Source organism: Sinohyriopsis cumingii, chromosome 18, assembly GCF_028554795.1.
Source record: "Sinohyriopsis cumingii isolate HCF-2022 chromosome 18, ASM2855479v2, whole genome shotgun sequence".
NCBI classification, from domain to species: Eukaryota; Metazoa; Mollusca; class Bivalvia; order Unionida; family Unionidae; genus Sinohyriopsis; species Sinohyriopsis cumingii.
The window spans coordinates 47,063,843-47,091,722 of NC_142978.1; the positions used below are offsets into that span (position 1 = coordinate 47,063,843).

Consider the following 27,880-nt stretch of genomic DNA (forward strand, 5'->3'; position numbering starts at 1 on the left):
TTAGGACTACTAAAATTTTATTCTCGGATTATTTTTGGATTTGATTCTATAAAACCGTAAGTTCATATTTGTTTTCTTCATTTTTACAGAATTTTTACAGGGAAATAAATTATTGTATTTTTAAAAGCTTGTTGTTTTCACTCTTTCTTGTGGTACTGTTTATTCAAGGCTAAATAAATGACACACACACACACATACCTTATATATATATATATATATATATATATATATATATATATATATATATATATATATATATATATATATATATATATATATATATATATATATATATATATATATTGCAAATTTGACACTTAATTTAAGTAAAGATGAGATTTTTGAGCTTTTATTACATTTCTAGGAAATACCATGGGACAAATACAAATCAAACCTATATTACTTAAGGTAAAGGCAAATGATGCGATTTTTGGGTATGGCTGGAAATTATTGAAAATTTTGCTCCAATTATTTAAAAAATTGCTGAACTCTGACCAGTTTGTTGAGTAAGAAAACCAAGTTTCATAGGTCTGAAAAATGCCAGGTTTCTTTTGATTAAGTCAGTTGTTTTAGCTTAAAAATTTCAATCATTTCAAATGTATGTAGATGCAATTGATGTTGGGATTGGTGCACTATTGATTCAAGAAGACAAAAATGGTGTAGATCATCTAGTGTACTATTTTTCTCAACAATTAAATAAGCTACAGAGAAATTCTACAATCGAGAAGGAATGTTTGGTTTTGATGCTGGCTTTGCAACACGTTGAAGTGTATATTGGTTCCGCTTCTTCTCCAGTTACTGTATGCAGTGATCAACACCATGAATTTCATTGGCAAGATGAAAACAAGAATCAGAGATTATTAAGGTCGACTTTGGTGTTGCAGAAATATAATACTGACATCAGGCACAATATGGGAAAGATAATCTAATTGCAAATGCACTTTCACGTGTATAGAAGCATTATAATCTTTCATGTATATTATGTGTCATTCATAAGACTTCAGCTTACGTAATGTTTAATCACACGTATATTTGACTAATATTTAAAAGAAATCTTTATTATATAAATCATTCTTATATTTATGAGGGGATGTGTTATATATATATATATATATATATATATATATATATATATATATATATATATATATATATATATATATATATATATATAAAGAGAGAGATTGCATTGTTTGTTATTTTTGTTTCTAAAAAATCATTATATACTATGGACAATTGAATTTTGCACGTGACCTTATCCAAAATAAAGATCATGTTTTTATATTGGAAACAAATTATATATACATAGCTAATATTTTCTCTATGAGTGTGGGCTAAATATTAGGATCAATATCAATAGAAGTAAACATATTTATTAGGGTCTGCATCATGGTTATTGGAATTCTCCAGTAAAAATACCGAGCCAACCTGATGTTTACCACTTTCTAAATTATAATTTTAGTAACAGATTGTTCTACAAAGGAAAATTCCTTTAAGTCATAGTATTTCCAGAAAATGTCAGTTGTGACCTATGTCAAGTAGAGTGCTTTATAATCTTGTTTATTAAGCAATTATTCATTGTTACTTTAATATCTTTAGGCAGAAACAGTCTTATTGTTGTGTTCAGTACTTGGTTTGGGCTATAATGTATTTATTCAAATATTATTCTCTTAGCCTTTCCCATGAGAGGGTATAGTCGCAAGGCATTGAAGGTTTTAAATCGGAGTTTACCTTCTTCTAGATGGACGACCACCCAAGATTAACGCGCCCCATCTTGTTTTGAGGCTCCAGAAGCTCGTCTGTCATCCCTTCTCCAGTCAGTTTAAACAGGTTCCAACACTCATGAAGGCCTGGAGCTGGATTTGGTTGTCAGATGCTCTATCAGATGCAAGCCATTGGGAGATTTCCAAGAGAAGTGGGTGCTTATCTCCCACACCCGCCCCCGACGATGACAACCCTTGGAACCCATGTAAGCCTGTTGTAATTGTGGGAGTAGATATCGTTTGCTCTTGGTTCCGGGTATCCTGGGTATGTAAGCGGGGCTTTGAGAGTTGTCTGGGGTCTTCTTCTTCCTGGAATATGCGTATTTTCGAATATGTGGGACGGACATTTATAACATGGTGGATTGTTTCTGGGACGTTGCAATGTGGGCAATTAATGACCGCTACTCTGTAAGAAACCCTTTAAGCTGCTGGCTGACAGATATTTTCGTTTTTAGGCATGTAATGGTTTTTGTCATGTGGGTTCACCAAGCCTGGGGCGCAGACATTTCTGTGTGATTTTTCTGTAGTTGGTATGGGCTACGTCCTCTTGGACTAGTGTCCCATTCCCCTTGCCATTTGTTATCAACTTTGATTATAATGTAGATTGGCGAGACTGACTTAACTTGAATAAAAGTCTCGTTCGGCCAGTTTGCCATTTACGACTGGTCAAAGCAGGCACCAAGTGCTACTTAATTACTTGTCTAATTGGTAATAAGTACCTATTTTGCCCTTAAAGGTATGCAACGCATACTACTTCATTTAAATACCTAGAAGTAGAAATGGAGGAGACGTCTGACTTAAGTCCCCAAGCGGCTGCGGAATCATTGTGAAAGCCATTGGGGAACGATCAAATTCTATCCAGTTGTCTGATTCGGGATGTTCCCTACAACCAATTGTGTGTATGCCACATATTGTACTTAAAATCACTCTAACCATTTGAAAAAGTTTCCTACTTTACACTGGTGAAGAATTTAGTGTACGTAGTGTACATTAAAATTTTCTAAAAGAGTGCCTCCCCCCCTTCAGCCCCTACGAGGTTATTCACTGAAAGCTCAACTATGATGGATGGGAAAGACAACTTTCAAGATTCTCTCATCTCAGACCGATAAATTTTTTTTAATATTTTTTTTCCATTTTTTTTGTTTTTATATTAACCCCGTAATAGGTTGACCAATGGGTCGGGGAACCATCCCAGGGTCACCTTACAATCAAACATTTCTGGTTATCAGATAATCTAGGGATAATAAATATAATCTACAGAGAAAGTAAAAAAGAAAACACACACACACACACACACACACACCCATATACACATGCATATGGCACACAATCTAGGCGACATGGCCTTTGTGATATTACAGTATTTTGTTCCTGTTTACCATCAAGTCAGAGACAAGTTAAATGTTCATTGTTGAGGTCCATTTTTGAAGAAATTGGTCCTCTTTTTTAGTTACCTTAGCAGTGTATTTTTCAATGTTCTTATGCATTGCAACTATTTGCTTAAAAGCAAAAATAGAAGGATTTTTCATATTGAATCTGCAAGTATAAATATAATATTTTGCCAAAATAAGCAGAAAATTACCCAAACTGTCCAGTTGTTTACTTGCTAAAAATGTTTCTTTTTTGGACAGATGTACAATATTTGGGCAAAAAGGTGCAAAAACTTCAATAAAACGGTACCAAAACTGTGAAGTAATACTGCAGTCATAAAAGAGACGCTCAATACTTTCAGTTTCACTCTTACAGAAAGTACATTTTGTTGTCATCAAATATGTTAATTCTTTTAAGAAAATCATTAGTAGCGATTATTCTATGGATTAATTTAAAGTTAAAAGAGATCAACTTGGTATCCTTGGTACATCATTTTGCCCGGCTATATATATCAGACCACTCCTAACTACTTATATTTTTATTAAATACTTGCATCCAAGTTTCTTGCTTCGCAGTGTGTTGCCTTTTAGCTTCCTGTAAAAGATCTTTGTAAACAAACTTGAGTGAATCTTGTTTTCGCAAGTTCGTTATTTTATCCTCCTGCTTATCAAAATTATTATGTACTAGGTGTTTTTTTATGGCATCTTTCCATGCTTTAGGAATTCTGGATATTAAGGAGAAGTATTTCACATCTCAGACTGATCATGGGTTTAGGTTGTATACGGCTGTTCGGCCTCGCACGACCAGTAAACGTATGCATCGGGTACTTCTTAACTATTCGCCGTAAAGGTAAAAAGTGCCCATTCGACTCTTTAGTGTATGTACCGCATACTTCTTGACTGGCATGTATGGACATGGGAAAGGAGAAGTTCAGTCAGAATACTCAAGCGGCCTAGAAATTCTTCTGAAACGTCATATATGTACTTTTGATTAAGTTCTGCTCATTTATCTAACTTAGGGCTGTTCTCTAAACCAAATGTGTGTAAGCCACATGTTGTAATTAGGATCACGTTAACCAGTTATGAATTTTCCTTCTATGTGCTGTTTTAAAATTTCGTGTACATACATTTCCAGAAATGACATTACAGCAATACCAGGTCAGTGCGACCCATTAACATTAATTTAATCTATCCGAATGATGAACAGGTGCGGCCTCAGCTATTCGGGCGGTTCAGATTTGCGCCTAGTCCGCGCTTTAGAGCTGTCAGGATAGATAAGGCTAGCCATTACAAGGTTATTCAAAGGAGGCAAAACTGTGACTGGTTGGAACGGTAAGTTCCAATACTCTATCAGCTCGTTGAACATCAGTGTGGCCAGTGGGATTTGACATTTATCATACTTCTCCCCAAGGGATTTGATGTTTTCCGCTGACTTCTGATAGCTGTAATTCAGAGGTCACACTTGAGGCTCTTCGTGGCTGCTGACACTGTCCGGAAGTCTTCAATATAATATCGTGCTGCTTCCCTGTCCCCAGCGCCACTGTTTTGTATACCAGATAACTTGTCACTAGCTACTTGGGTGTAGACGGAGGCGGTTGCTTAGTTGCCTTCTTCGTCTCCGTTGGTTTTGTCCCGTCTGTGTTGACGGTGCTCCTTGATTTTTACGCAAGGGACCATGGCGCTGCTGTTGCATGTGGTGGGTGGAGATTTCCCATTTGACCATTTTATTAATGCTCACCTCTTGTGTCTCTCTCAGTATTTAAACATTATATAAAGACACAACTGGGAATGCACTAGAACTAAAGGGGCAAAATCCTAGTCCCATATTGAAAAAAATTAAATATTGCATAATCAACATTTTTATACTGTCTTTGCACTGCCGCTGTGCTAAATGAGTTTAAAGGTCCTATCTACTTGCTGCTTGTGATTGTAAGTGATAATCGGATTGCTGTAGCACTTCACCATCGTGCACCGTAAATGTTATATCAACAATAAATGTATTTCAGTATGTATGTTTAAAAAACGTCTCTGTCCTTGTACTATCAGTAGGGTAATTGAGTTGAAAACGAATTTTAAAATAAAGCGCGATAAACATTGAGACAAAGAAAACATTTCTATCAGTAATATATTTATATAAAATCTGTGTCAACATTAAATGTTTTCCAGTATTATAAGTATATAACGTTTCTGCACCATCTTTTCGTGTTTTATTCCTTCTTTCAAAGACTTACATTAATCAATATTTGTAGCATGTTACACGAGAACATTTTTTGGTCAATAACAAAAATGGAAAGCAGAGCTCCTGTATGTGAAAATACCTCATTATTTAAAGAAAAGTGCGATCAACATATGGACAAAGCAAACATTTTTAATTCTTATATATTTATTATTTTAAAATACATTTTGTATCAGAAGTAAATATGTTCCAGTATTGTCTTCAAAAATGTCTATGTTCCGTCTTTACCATGGCGTTACTTTTCTTTGCCCGTCTTTGTCTATGTGCCCTCTTTGCCATGTATTTACTTTTCTTTGTCCGTCTTTGTGTCTTTGCCGTGTTTAGTACATCTGGGAGAGAGAAATTATTATTCGACAATATTGTCGAACTGAGACCGTAACACAGAGATATACACCGAATTAGAGAGGTCTCTAATTCTATTACAGTCATCCATGATTATATTACAGAGCTCTGTAATTGTATCATACAGTTCTGCAATTCCGTTAAAGAGGTCTACAAAAGAAACAAAATATTGGTGCCTCTAACTGAATTATTGAGGTCTAAAACTGATGTAGTGTATGTGTGAGAGATTTTGGATTTTTAACACGGCTTTGACAATTTTCCAGTCATATCGCTATGATGTCTGCAGTGTGGCAGTTTACAGTGATGTCTAGTCCTGGGGCATCATGTTGCCTAGTCAAATTATCATGACACCCGTCCGACCAGTCCTAACACTAACCTCTTAAACGCTGAGCGCCAAGCGAGGCAGCTGCTAGTACCATTTTTAAAAGTCTTTGGCATGATTCGGCTGAGGTTCGAATCCGCGACCTTCCGCATTCGAGGCGGACGCTCTAACCACTTATGGCACCGGAACTGATATATAGAGCTCTCAAATTCAACCGTAGAGGTCTCTAATAGAATCAGAGACCTCCATAAATTGAATTAGAAAACCTCTCTATTTGTTGAATTAAAAATATATAAAACGTCCGCCCATAACAAAGATTGGGCTTGACTGGTTTCCCCAGTCCGCAAACAATTCTGGGAGGTCCTTTCTTTACTGTAGCCTGTAAGTTTAGAAGCTTTGTGAATCTGTGCCTGATTACTCATTAAGCACACTTAAGCACGTGCTGTGGGCACCAGGAAAAAAATCAAATTAATTGCTGATGATAAAACTAAATGAATCGAGTATTTTAATTTGGAATGATGGCAACATTGGTACTTTCTTACCGTTTTAGCTTTTAATATTGAGTTGGGAATGATTGAAGTTTCTGCTCATTTCGACAAAGTGGGTTTATTCTTGGCTTGTAGTAATGCCGCTGAGTGTAGGGTTCGAAAATGTGCCCCATACTTGTTTGGAGTTTGTAGACTAGCAGAATTCCATCCATGTGTTTTGTTGGCTGTGAATATGGTGTTTTTCGCTGTGCGTTCAGCTTCATTGTAAACATGGGAGTCCAGTGAGCTCATGGTATGACTAAATCTATTTAGGGTCCGTTTTGTTGTTGTCATTTATAGCTTGTCTACAGTCATCATTCCACCAAAGGACCGGTTGCTTGTTGCCTCACGTTCATGTTTTAAGAACGCATCGTTCTGCTGCATTGGACAGTGCCATGACATTGTTTACATTACAAATGCCAACAGTGTCGATGTACAGTAGTACTCCGCTATTTCTTCTTTCCTTCCTTCCTTCCAGAGAGAGAGAGAGAGAGAGAGAGAGATCGCACTCTCCCTTATCGATATCTACCTTCATGATGGTTCGTTTACGTTTTTGTGTTTTAATATGAATAGTGGTGTATATTGGGAAGTAGTGGCTACCCAGGGTGCTAGATTTATCTACTTTTCAGTTGGTAATTTTCGAACTTTTAGGGAAGCACATGGTTAGATAAATTTATGACAGTTGTTTCGGGATTAATTCTGGTGCGTGCGCCTTTATTTAAAACTAGTTATCCACTTTGCCTCACTTATCTAGGTTGGATCCTCCCCATAGCTCACAGTGTGCATTCAAGTCACCGCAGATAACTATGTAGTCTCGTAACTCATCAACAGTGTGTTTCGGTTTTAATGATAAATTCCCATCCAGGTCATATATGCTGACTATTATTAGGGGTTTGTTGTTTGTATTTGCATTGCTGATTTGGTGTTCAGGTAGTGGTTCTAGTCCTACAACGTAATACACATCACCCGATATTTTTGTTGTTGGTGGTGGTGGGGTGAAATCACTAAAACAGAACCAACATGTGCTATGTCTTAGATTGTAGGATTAGTAGTGGTTCTAGTAAGATTTGTTTGTAGCGTGTCCTCAGCAGATTCGCTTGAGACGGCGTAGTTTACATATGTTGCCAGGCCTTTTCTCCGCTTACATAGCTGCCAACCTTCCAGGCTCACAATTAGTGAAAATAGGGATAAAAAGTCGTGAATTTGGACACGAATTCGTGAATAATACTATGACAATAACTCCATCCACTCTGACTACTCCGACCGTCAATACTACACTATATCAAGTTCTCAAAATAAAAATAAAACACTATATATATGCAGAAATATTTATTTATCAAGACATGATACTGTGGCAGACTTGAACTTCCTCAACTGCTTGATCGTAAATTTGTTTTCAAAACAGTTCCGACTTCTTGCCTGCTGGTTGATCTTGGGGACTAAAATTGCTGACAAATTTTCTGCAGCTAAGGAGGCCTTAAAGTCTGTCTTATTTTTCCTCACTAAAGAAAATACTCTTTCGCTGTCACTGTTGCTGTGAGGAATGCACAGGAGCTGCAGCATTTTTGGTTCTTCCACAGGAAAATTTGGAAGCGATTTTCGAGTCCGGGAACCTATTTTCCCAACTTCTACGTGTTTTTGCAACCGACATTCTTCCTCACATCGTCTCTGCGATGGCACACTGAGTGCAAAAAGCATGAATGAATATCAATGTTTAATGGCAGAATGCACGGCCAATTTTTGATATATTCCAAATTAAACTTCACTTTTTGAGTAATACATTTCTTTTTCCTTGGCGGTGAAGACATTTTCAAAATCATACATGCGATGCTGAACGGTAACTCCAAGCAGTGTTTTGACGCATGCGTGGAGCAAATTTCCGGTTAGGCCCCAGTTTCTCTCAAAAGCATTTGTAAAACTACTCTTATACATATAGATTAAAATAGGCTAAAAGGCTTGCGACCGGGCCAACTGTACTAATCGGCCATAGATCTACTAATATCGTGACCAGCGGTACCGGACCGTTTCGGCAACTGCGAATATTATGACTAGCGCTTAACGGGAAATCGGTTATTTTATTAAAGATTTAAAATAAATGAGGATCGGAAAATTCGTGAATTTTTGTCTTACGGCGTGAATTCGTGAATCGCTGAAAAAGTCGTGAAATTCACACCAAATTCGTGAGGGTTGGCAGCTATGCGCTTACCATGGGGTCTGTTTTGATTATAGCAGGTGGAGAATTCAGGTATTTTTAGGGTGGTCTCGTGTTTGCTCATTCGAGTGGGTCTTCTGAAGGTACACACTGTCCGGTTTGTCTACTTCAGTGTGTAATTTATGTACTTATTGGGGATGCTGTGTCTCACGCCCCTGCAGTTCCACTGAAAAATTCCTACCGAGTCTTTAAAATGAATATTACTTGCATCCTGTTTAGGTCATCACCTGATCCAGAGGGGTTCGTTACAAAGAAAATTTGGAGTATCCTTCCATGAATCAAGGGATGGGGGTTCTAACCTGTAACAATATAACACAAGGGAAGACACCTGGCATTTTTTTTAAAATAGTATATTGTTAACTATGCACGCCACCTAAAAGTAATTTATTAATATGGAGGTCCGGATATTTTATTTATAATTTATTTATTTGAAGACCTAAATATTTTGTTTGTGCGTGCTGTTAATTATTGTCGTGGGAAAGGCCGAGGACATTCGGAATGCGCAGACGGTGATGCTGTAGCGGTAAGCGGATACTAGGTACGCTCGAAATAGAGTAATACCGCCGTTTTGGGAGAATGTTTTAATAATAACTAATAAGCAAGATATACACGAAAATCAAATAGGTTTACCAGTTTACTTTCGTTAAGTAAAATCATTAGAACGATTCCCCCCCACACACACACACACAGAGGACTAAAGTAGCTATACATTACCGGAGAGTCTTGCGTTGGGCGCTTTCATTTGAAAACTTGATTATCTTATTAAACTACTATGCCAAATCGAACGCAGCCCATAACAACAGACTCGCTCGACTGTTTGAACAAGGGCAGGTAACAAGGGTCATCTTGTGTCTGGCGCACTCCCTCCTCCCCACCAAAGGAAGAACGGTGGAAGAAGAAAGAAGAAAAACACACAACAAACAAAGAGAGTAAGTGAACACGAGAACTTGCAGAATCAATATTTCGCGAATGCAATTACCTGTAATGTATTTCAAGGAATATAGAATGCGTCTAGCCAAGTTTCTAAGAGGTTTATCCCCAGGATTACTATTCCTTACATTTAGGCCTTATGCTAATATTGAGGACGTAGGGTGGCCAATTGATCTAAAACACTCGCCTTTATCGGTCACTGCCATCTGAACTCGACAGGCGTGGGCACGTGAGAAAGCTTGGCAGCTTCTAGTCCTACAACGTATAACACATCACCCGATATTTTTGTTCTGGGGTGATGGCACCAAAACAAAAACAACAGGTGCTATGTCTTGCATTGTAGAACTAGCCAGCTTCCAACGGATGGGTGGTTCTTCCCTTAGTTTTTCCGGGTTCATCCTCCACCAGTTATAATGGCCGCCATGTACTGAAAATTGGCGTGTAACCTAAACGAACAACAGTAATTAATTTTGTAAAACAGATATCAATATTTTTGTGTGCAGAATTTAAATATTTATCAGTCCTCATTAAAATTAGATTCTTTATCACAGGACTGCTCATTTTGTAACCAAACATAGCATGGTAAACCCTAAAATAAAATTATTTTTTCTGGCATAAAACCATCTCAGTTTTATGCATAAATGGTTTATTTAATATTTTTAATGCTTGTTTTTGTTGGCACAATATAGAACCAATGATAACAAATAAGTATTAATATTAATGTTATACAGGGGAAAAAAATTGATGAGAAAACAAATATAAATAGAAAAAATACACAGAAGATTATCAAACAATTGGACAAAATGTTAAATTTGAATTTTAGTTTACGCTTTGCTCTTCATTGAAAACTTTGCTAATTTGGCAACGTAAACAAAAATAGTTGCTCAAGCTCACATAACTTGTGTGTTCCTGTCAGAACTTTACACATTTTAAATTAATTAATGAATTAGTCTTTTTGTCAATATGACTCCATGAAAGGTTTAATATCTCGAAAGTAAAGTTAAAATTAAGACTTGCATTACACTCATGGTTCATACAACCTTGTAAAACCTAACGTTCATTGGGGTTCCCCAGAAAAGTCATTGAATTTGTTTTTAAATTTCCCCAAACCTCTTGAATTTACCTGAAGGAATACATAATGTCAAAACTGAATAGAATAAATGATTTTAAAGTTCATAACATTTGCTACTGATGTATTTTAAAAAAATGGAAAAAAATGGGATAAGATTGTGTGGCTGAAATGCACATCATGACATGAGTAGTGGCTTGGTAATAACTTGTAATGTTTTTTATCATCTTTAGTACTTATTTATGAAATGGTAAGCAAAGTAACATGGAGAAAGTTTAAATTTAATTAGAACAAAGTACTCCTTGAAAACCTCACAATGATATTACTGTATTTCACTAAAATAATGCTAATATCGATTTAGACTAAAGTTATATGAAATGACAGCAATTAAAGTGAAACCCATAGCTTAAAGAAACATTAATAAAAATTATAATTAGTTGGGAGTAAGTGAGATGACAAATTCCATGACCATAAAGAAGATACATATTCTTCAATAGTGTTATATAGATTTTTTGTTGTTGTGAATATGTACCATATACGTTCTCACAATCACCATCGCAACTGTGATACAGTTATGTAATATCTCATACTGCATTGTCAGTGCATACCAACTGTTTTTTCAAAATCTACTTTAAATATTAATTGCACACATGCAGTATGGTTTTAGAAATAAAATAGATACAATTTAGGTTATGTGGTGGTCTGCTGAAGGAGAAATCTCATCCCACCATCTTCATTCAAGGTGTTCCGTAAAGCTGGCAAGTATTGAGGCACTTCTGACAGCCTCAGGGAATAATCTAGTGACATTCTGAGTGAAAAGATGTACTTGCATATATCCAGCCTTCATTGCTTCTACAGTAACTTGTACTTTTTACCCCTTGATGCCAATTCTAAAAAGTAATTAAGGACACTGATAAAACTTGGCTATCTCATTCATCTGACCTCTACTCCTTGTTAAAACTTTTGAGGTGGGGATCTGAAAGTGACTACTGTACTCTGTTAAGTCTGCCTTCAAGTTTGGTTGTGATCTATACCTTTTAGTGGGGCCCCGAGTGGCCGAGTGGTCTAAAGCGCTCTCCGTTATGGATCACTGCCATCTCACCTCTGTCTGCGTGGGTTCGAGTCTTGGATTCAGCCAATGTAGGTATGTGAGAAAGCTTGCCAGTAGCTTCTTGTGGGTCGATGGTTCTTTCTGGGGTTTTCTCGGGTTCTTCCTCCACCATTAATACTGGCCGCCATGTATAGCCTATCGTGTGCTGAAAAATGGCGTTAAACCCTACAACAACAACAACAACAACATACCTTTTAGTTGTCAGCAGATAAATATCATTACTCTGCAATTTTGAATGTTGAGGTCTAGTACACATCTCATTTAGCATCATTATGGCAGTGATTCTTTTGAATGTTAGTGGCAGTACACTCTGCTAGCAGATATATTATCGGAAACAAACATTAATTTTAAAGACAGTTAACATGTGGTTAAGTCAGTTGGTAAGACCAGAGATTCTGCAGGACTGGGCAAATCATCTTGCTCAACAACTGGGGGAGGAGATCAAATTCAGCTGAGGTAAGCTGAAGTTTGCAAGGTGCTTGCTTAAGGGCAAGTTCAAAAACTGATGGAGTGAGGTTATGTTTGGTTTGTAATTCGCTACATTTTTCAGTTGTTTACTCTGAGAACTTGCCACAGTACATATGTGAACACCACTATTTCAAGTTTATAAGTACCACATGTTTCTTTTACATAAATGCCCACAATTTCATTAATATATACCATCTGTTTTTAGCAAACAATACACTAATTTTAAAGCCTTGTATAAAAGAATCCTTATTTAGTAGGTGGTAGACAGTGGATTGATGCCATCAGTAATAAGCTTCATGTGATTAAGCCCTTCTTAGGTGAATGGCCTACTTCATGCAGGACAATTGTAAGAATTAGGTAGTCATGGCCTACTTCATGCAGAACAATAGTAAGAATGAGGTAGTCATGGCCTACTTCATGCAGAACAATTGTAAGAATTAGGTGGTCATGGCCTACTTCATGCAGAACAATTGTAAGAATTAGGTGGTCATGGCCTACTTCATGCAGAACAATTGTAAGAATGAGGTAGTCATGGCCTACTTCATGCAGAACAATTGTAAGAATGAGGTAGTCATGGCCTACTTCATGCAGAACAATTGTAAGAATGAGGTAGTCATGGCCTACTTCATGCAGAGCAATTGTAAGAATTAGGTCATCATGACCTACTTCATGCAGAACAATTGTAAGAATTAGGTAGTCATGGCCTACTTCATGCAGAACAATTGTAAGAATTAGGTCGTCATGGCCTACTTCATGCAGAACAATTGTAAGAATTAGGTAGTCATGGCCTACTTCATGCAGAACAATTGTAAGAATTAGATTGTCATTGCCTTCATGTAGAACAATTGTAAGAATTAGGTAGTCATTGCACAAATTAGAACTGGTCATACTTATATAACCCACTCCTACTTGAGTGTGTTCCTTGCAATGAACCTTTCACAATGAAGCACTCTCTGATAAATTGTTCCAATCTCCAGCCTACACATGATTGTTACTTCAATATTCAGCACATGAAGGTATGTTTTGATACAGTAAGTGTGTCTTTATATTTTAAGGAAGTTAACATTTATTTTAAAATATAGCTTATGTGCAACATATTTCCTTTGAGTATTTTTAACTGACATTTGTACTGGTAATCACTCTAACTGAACTTTATTATCACATTACCCTTTATACACAGTTTGCATTTCCTGTCGATCAATAACCCTCATAAAGTATCCTTACTTGCTTGTTTTGTTTTTGTACTTTTATTGCTCCTTGGTGATAAACCTTTTTATATGTAAATCTTTATCAAATAACCTTTATTATGTGCTATATAGCCATATAGTGCTGGTGCACAGTAATATTCATTAAAAAAATCCCATCAATCTTTCTTTAAATCCTAAATTTCTGAATCACTTTAAAAATCTATCACTTCCATCTTAGTCATGAAGTCTAAAGTTCTCTGTGGTCAGACATATATGTAGTCCAAAGTCTCCATGATCAGTCTGGTGTTAATGAGATTAACTGTCATGAGGTCCAACATTATTCATGGTCAGACTGGTATTTGGTTAAAAGTCTCCATGATCAGTCGAGTGTTAATGAGATTAACTGTCATGAGGTCCAACGTTCTCCACGGTCAGACAGATGTGTTGTCCAAAGTTTCCATGATCAGTCTGGTGTTAATGAGATTAACTGTCATGAGGTCCAACATTATTCATGGTCAGACTGGTATTTGGTTAAAAGTCTCCATGATCAGTCTGGTGTTAATGAGATTAACTGTCATGAGGTCCAACGTTCTCCACAGTCAGACAGATGTGTAGTCCAAAGTCTCCATGATCAGTCTGGTGTTAATGAGATTAACTGTCATGAGGTCCAACACTATTCATGGTCAGACTGGTATTTGGTTAAAAGTCTCCATGATCAGTCTAGTGTTAATGAGATTAACTGTCATGAGGTCCAACATTCTCCATAGTCAGACTGGTATTTGGTTACAAATATTGTGTCATTTGGTAGGGTTGGGGAGGGGTGCTTCCAATATATTATTTAAATTACCATAAAAGTCCCACCCATGGCTCGATTTTATAGGGAGTGAAATTAGTGATAGAGAGAGGTAAGGCTCCAAGCCCCCAGTCAGCAATGCCGACAGTTAAATTATTGAGAACACAAAAGGTGAAATTCAAAAGAATAACAATTTAATAAATATTCAAATGATATTAATTTTCCAATTACTCTTCTTTATCTCGACGAAGTGATAGCCTATTGCATCCTTTGATTTATAGTGTGAGATCCGTTTTCCACCTGTCCTTGTTTTCTACTCATCTATATCTCTCCTATCCCACTAATTTCTTCTCTCCTTCCAACTTCCCTCCTAACTCCTTCTCCTAGACTGTTCCTTCTCCAGTTCCTCCTCGACTCCTTTCCTCCTCCTCCTTGACTCTGCTCTCCGAATAGCCTTTGATTCACAATTGACTTCTCCACTTGTCTGTATTCCGTCTCTTTCCTAGAAACTCTTGACTAAACCACACAGGAAGTCTGTCCCCTAAAAGCTTCCTTTACGAAGTTTTGTCTTTACTTAGAATTTCCTAAGTTTTCCCGCCAATTTACGAGTGGCTTTCCCAGAGCTATTGCTTTAACTTCCAGCATGATGTTTCACAATTACTGAAGTTTCTAGTCTAAATTACTCAGTTAGATTTGGATTGAAATGGTGACCACATCCTCTCTCAATTCTGATTGGATATCGATTCTACCCTGTTCTATTCAACTTAGAAGACAGTGCTCTGGCCGTCTGTCAGCGTGGTGAGATTTATGATGCCAATAAAGCTCCTTTGTTCTTGAACAAAGCTGTCAATGTCCACATGTGATTTTTGACACCCAACAAAGCTGGCTCTCATAACAATTATGAACAGGACCACTACAGCCGCAGGGTCTAACATATATACATGGCTTATAACCAATTCCTGTGTTCTTGACTTACGGATTCACAGGCAGGCAACATGACAAATCCATGATCAGTATGGTGTTAATGAGATTAACTGTCATGAGGTCCAACATTCTCAATGGTCAGACTGGTATTTGGTTAAAAGTCTCCATGATCAGTCTGGTGTTAATGAGATTAACTGTCATAAGGTCCAACATTCTCCTTGGTCAGTCTGGTATATGATTAAAAGTCTCCATGATCAGTATGGTGTTAATGAGATTAACTGTCATGAGATCCAAAGTTCTCCACAGTCAGACAGATATGAGGTCCAAAGTTCTCCACAGTCAGACATATGAGGTCCAAAGTTCTCCACAGTCAGACAGATATGAGGTCCAAAGTTCTCCACAGTCAGACAGATATGAGGTCCAAAGACTCCATGCTCAGTTTCATGTCAGTGAGACGTTGACAGTAAAATAAACATTAAGTTCATACAGCTTATACATGCTGCAGTGAGCTGACACTGGGTCATATACACCCAGCATCTGTGTTAAAAACTGTTGTAATCCTGTCATCATAGCATCTTAAAACACTGGTTGTTGATTTTTCCTGAATGTGTTAGTGCTAACAAGACGAGTTGAATTGAGAACAAAAACATGGTGGATCAACACTCAGGACATGTTCTACAATCTTTTTTCTTGACTTGGTGTTGTGGGTTTTTAATATGAGAACGAGTTACTTGATGGTTCTCTAAGAAGATTCTTGGCATTACTGTAAAAGGAACCACAAGAATATTGTATTTGGGTCAAGAACCTTATTCTTGTGTCTCTCACCTCAATGACCCATGCACTCATTGAATGTTACAGAAGTAGACTGCATGACAAGGGAAGTCAACATGTTTTTTAAGGCAGCTAAAGAAAATTATTCCAAAATGAACACTGGGTCCTTTGCCAATGGACAATAGTTATTAGAACAACAGAAAATACCTTGAATATTAATATTGAAGTATGTAACAAGTTTGTTGATAATGCAGAAATAAATATTAGATGGCTTGAATGCATTTATATGTTTGATAATTGCAATAAAAAAAGTAAATTAAATTTCAAGTTTTTCCACTTCTGTCCCATTGCAGATGCCAAATAAAAGAAAAGCTTCCAATGCCTTAGGTCCATCTCCAAGCAAAAATAAATGGACCAAAACCAAAGAGGCTGTAGAGGATACAGTTTCAGGAGATACATTTGAGACTCCATTGAAGAAGAGTAAGACACCAAAAGGTTTGTTTTAATGTGAAGTGATGCTGGTTCAGTACCTTCAATGCATCTGTATGTTGCAATATTTTCTCTCTGTCAATTGAATATCATATTGTGACTCAAGTTATCAATACAGGATGATAATTGACTGATGCATGAATTAAATGATATAAATTCAAGGAAGATTAAAAATTTTCTTGATGTCTTTCTATCTCACTAAGTAAACAACAAGGCTGATTGAACCATGAATAAAAACCGTCAATCTTCCAATACACTACATAACCAACCAGTTTCTGTGACTCTTGATGTCTCCTTATAATAATTCTATATCTACATTTTAAGTAATTGCAATACAATGCACTTTATAAATTTCACTTTAGAAAGAATTGAAGTCACTCTTGAGATAACACCAATTAATAATACCAATGCATATGTATGTTGATTTGTCCCAGAAACATTTTTTCCTGTGAGATGTTTCTTTTGTGTGTGTACTTACCATGTAGATTTATTTTTAACCTAATGCCCTAAAAGTGCATACATTTTTTTCTTCAATTATTTTAGTGTATCTTAACATATGCAAATAAGAAAAATAAAAAAATGATTTTTAGCTCTACTGGTCATAGATACTGAAATTCATGCATTCAAAACTGTGGCAATCACCAATGACATATCTATATTCCTGGCAAAGATGTGAAGCATTTTGTAATTCTGGGGAAATTCTAAAACTCATGCTGCTTTATGCCAGGATGACATTTCTTGTCAGAAGAAGCTACACTAAAAATGTATGAAGAGTTGAAATGTAAATTGTTGTGGGATGTTAGGTGTATACAATATATTGCAATCCCAGGCTACCTAATCAAAGACATACATTCCTATTGTTTCATATTATATCAGTGTTGAATGGGAACTCTGTAATTGGCTTTTTTGTATTTGCTTCATACTATACATCTGTTGACTGGGAAGTCTGTAATTGTGTTTTAAAAGCTAGAGAATTGCATGAATTCCATACAGGAGTAAACATTGAGAAACATCTGTCAGAGTGGAATGGATTTGCCCCCCAAATCATGAAATATTAAAAGATGCAAGCAACATAAACATTGCCACATTAGAGTATGGATTTGCACCACATGCAAATTGCTTCACACACATTAAAACTGTAGAAAACAGCCACAATGGTATTATGCTTTGAAAGGGTCCCAACTCTGTCAGCCATGTTACTAATGTATTATCAGTTGCTAAATGCAATGGAATGTGAGGATGATGATAGACCCACTCATTTGAGAGATCTCAATTTGCATTCTGCAACAACCTCAGTACTTGGATCAAACGGATCTCTTCTCTCTAGTGTCAGGTTTGGATCTAAGTCCTAAATCATTGCCCTTTGTGTCAGATGAGCAGAGGTTAATCAATTATTTAAAATTAGCAGCTGAGACAACTTGCAGGAGCAAAGGCGTTAACATTAAGACCAAAAACACTTCCAATTCAATAGATTTACAGTTAATACTATGCTATAACAGGACTGGTAGTGGATCTGTCTTCTGTGCTGGGTCCTCTTCCAGCTCTTCCTAATCTTTCACATCTTTCTGGTACAGAGACTTGCAATCCTTAGAATGACCAACCCCTGCCCCCAGATAAAAACAACAGACAGATACTGAATTCGCTAAAAGTGCTTTAGAGGATTGATTTCATGAGACATTTATTGTTTGATTTGAGCCTGAAAAACCAGTTGTAGATTTTGTTGTTGTTGTTGTTGTGGGGTTTAACGCCATTTTTCAGCACAAGATAGGCTGTGTATGGCGGCCAGTATTAATGGTGGAGGAAGTACCCGGGAAGAACCACCGACCCACGAGAAGCTACTGGCAAGCTTTCTCACATACCCACATTGGCCGAATCCTAGACTCGAACCCACGCAGACAGAGGTGAGATGGCAGTGATCCGTAACGGAGAGCGCTTTGGACCACTCGGCCACTCGGGGCCCCACCAGTTGTAGAAAGGGCTGGTTATGAGGTGGGTTGTACAAAGAAGACCTCGTCATGTCCGTAAGAGAAAATCAAGTAACTGTAGTCAAAGTTACATCAAAATATTAACATAAATATTCCAAAGTAAGATAAGTTGTAAATGACAGAACTACTTCATTGACACCCAAATGTGTTTACTTCATTTTCCTCAATGAAATCTTAAAGACTGCTTAAAACTAATAAACTGTTGCCAAAGTTTGGGGCAATAATCCCAAATCCAGATATAGTTGCCAAAGTTTGGGGCAATAATCCCAGATCCAGATATAGTTGCCAAAGTTTGGGGTAATAATCCCAAATCCAGATATAGTTGCCAAAGTTTGGGGCAATAATCCCAAATCCAGATATAGTTGCCAAGTTTATTCTATTTTTCTTCTAAATGCAACAAATCTGTAATATGGAAATTTCATATGATTTGTTTTGGTTTAAGATTTCTTCATAATACTAGCATGATGACATTTTAATACATTTTTCCTTATTATTAACACATTAATTTGGTCAGCTTATAGAGGTATGCCACTTTGTTAAATATTTTGTCATCAGCTTATAGAGGTATGCCACGTTGTTAAATATTTTGTCATCAACATATAGAGGTATGCCACTTTGTTAAATATTTTGTCATCAACATATAGAGGTATGCCACTTTGTTAAATATTTTGTCATCAACATATAGAGGTATGCCACTTTGTTAAATATTTTGTCATCAACATATAGAGGTATGCCACGTTGTTAAATATTTTGTCATCAACATATAGAGGTATGCCACTTTGTTAAATATTTTGTCATCAACATATAGAGGTATGCCACTTTGTTAAATATTTTGTCATCAACATATAGAGGTATGCCACTTTGTTAAATATTTTGTCATCAACATATAGAGGTATGCCACTTTGTTAAATATTTTGTCATCAACATATAGAAGTATGCCACTTTGCTAATTTTGTCACCTAATGGAGGGATGTCACTTTGTTAATTTTGTCATTTTTTAGAGGGATTCACAGATCTAGTGATCAGATTTAGTTTGCTTCTTTTAAAATATAAGAGGAGCTTAATGTGTAGTTCCTTAAACTGATTTTGTTTAATGTGTCTTTACTATTGAATCATGATGACACTTTATTACTGGTTGTCAATTTTTTTTACATTTCATCTAAATGTAAGAAGGGTTTAAGTAACTGATTTTGTTTAATGTGTCTTTACTATTGAATCATGATGATACTGTATTACTGGTTGTCAATTTTTTTTTTTACATTTCATCTAAATGTAAGAAGGGTTTAAGTAACTGATTTTGTTTAACATCTCTAAACTGTTGATGAGGCTTTATTACTGGCTGTCAGTTTAAAAGTTTCATGATAAAGTGAGAAGAAGGTTTTAATGGATGATGATGATGACACTTTGGTTATTAGCTTGTCACAGTTTGGTGAGAAGAAGGTTTTAATGTATAATTTAATGTTCAGTGTTTGTTTAATATTTCTTTACTACTGATGATGATGATGATACTTTGGTTATTAGCTTGTCACAGTTTGGTGAGAAGAAGGTTTTAATGTATAATTTAATGTTCCGTGTTTGTTTAATGTTTCTTTACTACTGATGATGATGATGAGACTTTGGTTATTAGCTTGTCACAGTTTGGTGAGAAGAAGGTTTTAATGTATAATTTAATGTTTCGTGTTTGTTTAATATTTCTTTATTACTGATGATGATGAAACTTTGGTTATTAGCTTGTCACAGTTTGGTGAGAAGAAGGTTTTAATGTATAATTTAATGTTCCATGTTTGTTTAATGTTTCTTTACTACTGATGATGATGATGATGATGATGACTTTTTGGTTATTAGCTTGTCACAGTTTGGTGAGAAGAAGGTTTTAATGTATAATTTAATGTTCCGTGTTTGTTTAATATTTCTTTACTACTGATGATGATGATGATGATGATGAGACTTTGGTTATTAGCTTGTCACAGTTTGGTGAGAAGAAGGTTTTAATGTATAATTTAATGATCCGTGTTTGTTTAATGTTTCTTTACTACTGATGATGATGATGACACTTTGGTTATTAGCTTGTCACAGTTTGGTGAGAAGAAGGTTTTAATGTATAATTTAATGTTCTGTTTTTGTTTAATGTTTCTTTACTACTGATGATGATGATGATGATCATGATAATGATGACACTTTGGTTATTAGCTTGTTACAGTTTGGTGCAGCAGTTCTAAATTTAGTGAAAGTATTGTTTACTGTCATTTAATAGCAACACAAATTTCACCTAATGTTTTTTTTAAGGTTTCTGTTTAAGTTGATAAAGAAAGACAGATGCTGCCTTTTGTTTTGTCTTCTTACTGCATGGTAATATTTGTAATGGGCCCACTTGTTTTTGTTTTTTTATTACAGCTTATTCATGCAATGATAATATGATACTGAAAGCTTATTCATGCAATGATAATGTGATACTGAAAGCTTATTCATGTAATGATAATCTGATACTGAAAGCTTATTCATGCAATGATAATATGATACTGAAAGCTTATTCATGCAATGATAATGTGATACTGAAAGCTTATTCATGCAATGATAATGTGATACTGAAAGCTTATTCATGCAATGATAATCTGATACTGAAAGCTTATTCATGCAATGATAATATGATACTGAAAGCTTATTCATGCAATGATAATGTGATACTGAAAGCTTATTCATGCAATGATAATATGATACTGAAAGCATTTATCAGGATATGTATTGTGAGACATACTTAGCTAAGATATGAAAAAGACAAGATCTCCTTCAATTTAGACGATAGAGAAAAAAATATTACTTAAATTTATTACATGTCTGTGCATTAGGGCTATTGTGATTGATCTACATTACATCATGTCATGACTATAGTGCATAGCAAAACATTTTGGAACTGTGAATGGCAGTGATGAATTAACTTAAATAATCCAAAACCAAAAACACAGCTGCGTGGATCATACTTAGATTACCACGATCAGAGCACACCTCCCCGCTGCTTTGTACCCTACACTGGCTATCCATTCGATCCAGAATCAAACAAAAAATTTGTTCTCTGTGCTACGTTTCACTGTCGGACTCTAGTCCGACATACCTATCCGACCTCACCCATGTATACACACCAGCAAGATACTTACGCTCCTCTTCTGACAATCGTATACTCATTATTCCCACTATGGAATCAAAGTCATATGGACAGCATTCTTTTGCATACCAGGTCCCAGCAACATGGAATGAATTGCCCACTGAACTTCGACACAAAGACACAGTGATCACATTCAAGAGGGCTCTCAAAACTCACTTTTTTGACTGCAAGAACAAACTTAAAGACCTAATAATGTTTCCTACCTGAAATATTCTCACCATGTTTTTTATTTTTTAATGTTTTTCTAATTTCATGGTGTTTGTTTTTTGTAATAATATTATTATATGTTTTTTATCTTATATGTGTTGTCTAATGTTGTAAAGTGCTTAGAGCTTCTAAAGATTAGGTGCTATACAAAGTCCTCATTATTATTATTATTATTATTATTATTATATATTTTCATATTTCTTTTAGCATGTTGTCAAGTAAGAATGTTTGTCATTACATGCTTTTTAATACATTTAAAAATTAAAATATGTCCTTGGTTTACAAACATCTATGCAAGCATAATTCCAGGATTGCTGCATGTTTTTTCATAGCTAGGGCATTGAGACCTTTTCTTATGAGAAAAAAGTAAGTTTTCATTTAATAGGTAATTCCAGTTTGGTGTGAAGTTGGATCAGAATGTTGTAGGGAATTGTCTGATATGTTTCACAATACCATTTAAGGAGTAGATCATCACTAATTTATACCGCTCTGGTGGCCTAGTGGTTAGAGCGTCAGCCTCTGATGCGGGAGGTTGTTGGTTCGATCCCTGGCCAAGCCATACCAAAGACTTACAAAAATGGTACTAACAGCTGCCTCGCTTGGCGTTCAGCATTAAGAGGTTAGTGTTAGGACAGGTTGGCCTGGTGTCAGGATAATGTGACTAGGTGGGACATCATGCTACATGTCTGCAGCATGATGCCCCAGTGCTAGACATCACTATAAACTGCCACACTGCAGACATAGTAACGATATGACTGAAAAATTATTAAAGCTATGTTAAAAATCCAAATCACAAACACAAACATCACTAATTTATAAATGTACTTTTCATGAATTTGTAACTCTTTCAGTAAAATTCAACAATGTTTCAGCTGCCTTTTTTAATGCTACAAATTCATGAGACATACAGACTTGTCAGATATAGAACAGCTCTGTCTCATTATAATGCCTTTGTTGGAGACCATATTATACACTGAACTGAAGTATATGAGAGAGCTATATGTGTATCTATATCTCAGAGTCTTAATGTGATGCAATAATGTGTTCAGTTAGAAAACTTAATCAGTATTTATTTGTTACTTTTTTCCCCCACAGATTCTAACACAGGGATTACATCATTTCTTACGGATGAGAGCTGGAGGGCTGTTTTAGAGTCTGAGTTCCAAGAACCTTATTTTAAAGACCTAGAGAACAAATTAGAGCTGGAATATCAACAAGGAAAAACCATTTTTCCTCCCAAGCATTTAATCTTTAATGCTCTGAATCTGACACCATTAGACAAGGTGGGAACTAAGTTTAGTACTGATACAATGGCCCTTCCTCCATTTACTGTTAAGATTTTTTGAAGTACTTTTTTATTGTTTAAATTTGGTTTATTATTGCTACTTTATATATATTAATTAATTTTAGTTCTTGGGTAATAGAAATCAATTATAAAGTGGTATCACATAATTAACTGCCTCTTTCTGTGTACTATTCCGACACACATATTGGATTAATCATTGCTATGATTTAACCTCACTTACAATACAAGTCACTTTCTTTGAATGTTATTATAAAGAGGGAGTTCATTACTTAGTGACACACTGTGGCCATGAAACATGTATGAAGAAAGAAAAAAACATAACAGTGTGATGAGTGATAAAGTACATTGCATATAGCACATCCATTTGTGCATAAGTCAGCACTGAAAGCTAACTAACGAGGTTTTGCCACCTACAGATTACTAAAGTCACTTAAACTTCATGTTAAACCAAAAACAAGAATTGTATCACATAAAGTCACTCTGATAACTCCATGTATCAATGATACTCAGTGATTATGTTAAGAGTAGGCACACTTTGATGACATTGATGTCCCTCTTTATTAAAACCCTTAAAGACAGTGCACATTATTCATATACACTGTCATGACCTTCACTTTATTCAAACCCTTAAAGACAGGGCAAATTATGTATATATGATGTGATGGAATTCATCATTACCCTGTCCATATATAGCATAGGTGGCGCTGTACAGTTTCGCATTTTCCATAGGGTTAGGATTTTAAAGAAAAAGAATTTCCCGGGCTTTCCTCACTGGTTATACTGGCTATTTAACAAAGACCTTGTATATCTTAGGTATAATTAAAAGAACCTTTAATTCCCTTTATTTTGGTGTATGATTGATGGGTGTACTATGGGTTATAGAGTACACAGTTTGGCCTTACTTCAAATGTGCACCTTTCAAAAAAGTGCTAGCTCTACTTGGTCATTTTCACTTCCTGAACTTCAGAGGTAAATTGTATAAAAAAGAGCTGATAACATTTTTTACATTTTATATATTTGGTAATTCATTCATTGCACTTTCAGAAGCTGGTATTGTCTAGTCTGGCAAAATTCATTTTCCCTATTTTAATAGCTGCTATGTATAGTGTACTTTAGTCTAATTCAGGCTGATTTTTTAACACAAGGGAGCAGTCATTTTAGTTAGCAGTGTGCTTAAATCATGTAAAATTTCCAAAAGTACAATATCCAAAGAAATATCATCCACATTACATTACTGTAGCATATAGGTATGCCAACATTGTCTCCATTGTGCATGTTTTAAATGCAAACTACTTCACCTTACGTCACTCTCTCTAAAGTACATATTAATTGGTGAGTGCCTCCATAAAGAGAATATAGGTATTATTATTGTATGATTTAATTATGTTTATATGGCTGAAACATTTAAGTCGCAAGCATCAAAACAATCCTTTTGAATAATTCTCCTGCCTTTCCCCCCACAGAACAGTATTTATGAGTGTCAGAGTCTCTAACAAGTCCAGCCCCTCACATGATAAAAAGTGAGCTATTTTAAGAATGCACATTACATTTTGTAAACATAGCAACCAGTGTTATGCTGAATGACAGGAACATGAAACTTGCCAGAATTATTTCTGAGATATCAACAATGAATTTTACAATTTGAAAAGGGAGGTAACTCATCAGGTTCATAAAGGTCAAAGGTCAGTTTAAAATATTTGCCTATTGTTTAATATGGAAGAAGAGAATTCACTTTCTCATCATTTATTTTTTCATTTCATTACAAATAAATGAAAAGAAACATTTTCACCATATATTTCTGTCACTTATTGCGACAGTTTTAAATTTAAGTTGACTCTATTCCTATATTCTAAGACTTCTAATTTCCCCATAATTAAGGTCACTACTCACACAAACATGCCTCATGGCAAATTATGTAAGCAAGAGCAAAATGATCATAATTAGCTTATTTTCATGCTTAACATCAATATGAATGTACCATTTTATTCAGAACATCATACATAATTATATGAAAATAAAAAAATAATTGCAAACATTTTTATATTTGCTTTAAGGTGGCGCTATACAGTTTTGCATTTTCCATAGGGTTAGGATTTTAAAGAAAAAGAATTTCCCCGGCTTTCCTCAATGGTTATACTGGCTATTTAAAAAAGACCTTGTATATCTTAGGTATAATTAAAAGAACCTTTAATTCCCTTTATTTTGATGTATGATTGATGGGTGTACTATGGGTTATAGAGTACACAGCTTGGCCTTACTTCAAATGTGCACCTTTCAAAAAAGTGCTAGCTCTACTTGGTCATTTTCACTTCCTGAACTTCAGAGGTAAATTGTATAAAAAAGAGCTGATAACTTTTTTTACATTTTATATATTTGGTAATTCATTCATTGCACTTTCAGAAGTTGGTATTATCTAGACTGGCAAAATTCATTTTCCCTATTTTAATAGCTGCTATGTATAGTGTACTTTAGTCTAATTCAGGCTGATTTTTTAACACAAGGGAGCAGTCATTTTAGTTAGCAGTGTGCTTAAATCATGTAAAATTTCCAAAAGTACAATATCCAAAGAAATATCATCCACATTACATTACTGTAGCATATAGGTATGCCAACATTGTCTCCATTGTGCATGTTTTAAATGCAAACTACTTCACCTTACATACTTCACTCTCTCTAAAGTACATATTAATTGGTGAGTGCCCCCATACATATGTCATCTCTTTATTAAAACTCTTTAAAGTAAGTACAAATTATTTATGTACGATGTGATGGCATTCATCATTACCCTGTCTGTATTCATCATACATAGGTCCTCTCTTTATTAAAACTCTTTAAAGTGAGTACAAATTATGTACGATGTGATGGCATTCATCATTACCCTGTCTGTATTCATCATACATAGGTCCTCTCTTTCATAAAACTCTGTAGCAAATCATTCATGTATACGGTCATGGCATTGACCATTATTCAGTCTGTTTTTCTGTATATTAACTTATTAAATTTAGTTATATTGGCCCACAGTAGATGATACTGGTCTGAGACAATTCTGATGGACTAATGGACCTGATTGGGGTCAAATGACCGACTGTGTACCTGTACCAAGGCTGATAGAAAACTCCAATCTAATGCCATTTTTTTAATTAACAAAAATCATATAATGTTACAATACTGTCATCTTTATTCAATGTCACTACCTGTCATGTGTTTAATTGTGTAATACACTGAAAACAGCTAAAATCATACTACAGTTGAACCCAGTTATGTCGCCGGCCTAGGGGTTTGCCAAAAAGCGTCGAGATAACCGATGATCGAGATAAACGAAAACCAATATGGCGGCAATATATTAACATGTGCTTGAAATTTCTTTATGTACATGATGTGCGTTAATAAATGAGAATGTACATGCACGTGTTTTTGGAGTTTTTTTTACACAACAGCGTTGCCACGATTTGTTTGATGAAGCGATCGGCATGCTATAAAAATGTACATACATGTTTGCTAACAACAAAGGGCATATGTGCACCAACTAACAGCAGAGATTTACCAGTATACAATACAAACCACCGTCGATTCTCGATACAAACCTTTATTATGTTCTCCAACATTGCAAACACAAAGATCGCTCACAAAATCACAAAAAACATGCGGGGTGTAGTTCGTTTTTACAAAAAGCTAACCAGTGTCAAAATTAAATTCGCAAGTCGTTCGTGTTAAAAAATACTTAGATAAGACACCCACTAATATAAGATGCACCCTGGGTGAGGGGTACGTAAAACTTTGTATAAGACGCGTCTTATATACACGAAAATACGGTAGTGAGATGGTGAAGTGGCATCGATAACTAACATTTTCAAAAGCCGGCGATTGGTCATGAGGATCAAGATAACCGATGTTAAGTGGCAAATTTGGCCCTCTTTTGTGCTTGAGATATTAGGGTTCGGCGACATAAAAGAATCGACATAACCGATGAGAAAATGCTAAGACAAAGAGAGAATTTGGCGGTTCCACTTCAAAAACGTCGACTTAATAGGGTTGGCGAGTTAACCGAGGTCGAGATAAGTGGGTTTGACTGTATACCAAAGCAGGCTTTCTGTTGGGTTAGCTTTGTCCATTTGCTGTTTAAGATACGCCTTGTATAAAGCCCTCAATAACATTTGCTTTGTCATGGTTAAGGATGAGTTGTTCATTTTCCATCCAAGTATTATGATAATTATTAATAATTAATTTTAGTTACATATATAGTCACTAAGCCACTTATAATGCCCCACAACTACATTATTAGGGAATGTAGTATTACCCTCTTCTATTTGTTTGTATATGTATATCACATCTTTTTAATTTTGCATTTGGATTATTTTTCAGGTACTCTGGTGGGCATTCATGTTTCATAAACACATTTTTTAGATCTTTATTAATTTGACTATTTTCAGGTGAAAGTTGTTATACTTGGACAAGACCCATATCATGATGAAGATCAGGTATGTTGATTAAGGAGAATCCATACACTGTTGCTTAACTTGTGTCAGTTTTACTTTTTGTGTGGGGCTTGGTTTGGGGATTTTGCACTAGCAGACAATGAATTTAATGATGCCCAACTGAGAAAGGAGAGTGACCTGTCCATCTAGTGCTGATTCAGAGTTGATCATTGTTTTCATTTAATATAAAGGATGTTCTGTTCAGAATATTGATGAATTTGTTCGTTGAAAAT

At 35.6% G+C, this 27,880-nt stretch overlaps 1 protein-coding gene across 1 annotated transcript in view; it reads left to right on the forward strand.

Moving 5' to 3' along the window:
- The first annotated feature begins 9,593 nt into the window (after positions 1–9,593).
- Positions 9,594–27,880, forward strand: part of LOC149776564 (uncharacterized) — a 34,507-nt gene continuing 16,220 nt past the window's right edge. The window contains exons 1-4 of the mRNA XM_089941030.1: positions 9,594–9,701; positions 16,379–16,520; positions 22,962–23,149; positions 27,603–27,650. Coding sequence (XP_089797156.1) covers positions 16,379–16,520; positions 22,962–23,149; positions 27,603–27,650 — 378 coding nt within the window. The 5' untranslated portion in view covers positions 9,594–9,701. The remainder of the gene's footprint in view (positions 9,702–16,378; positions 16,521–22,961; positions 23,150–27,602; positions 27,651–27,880) is intronic.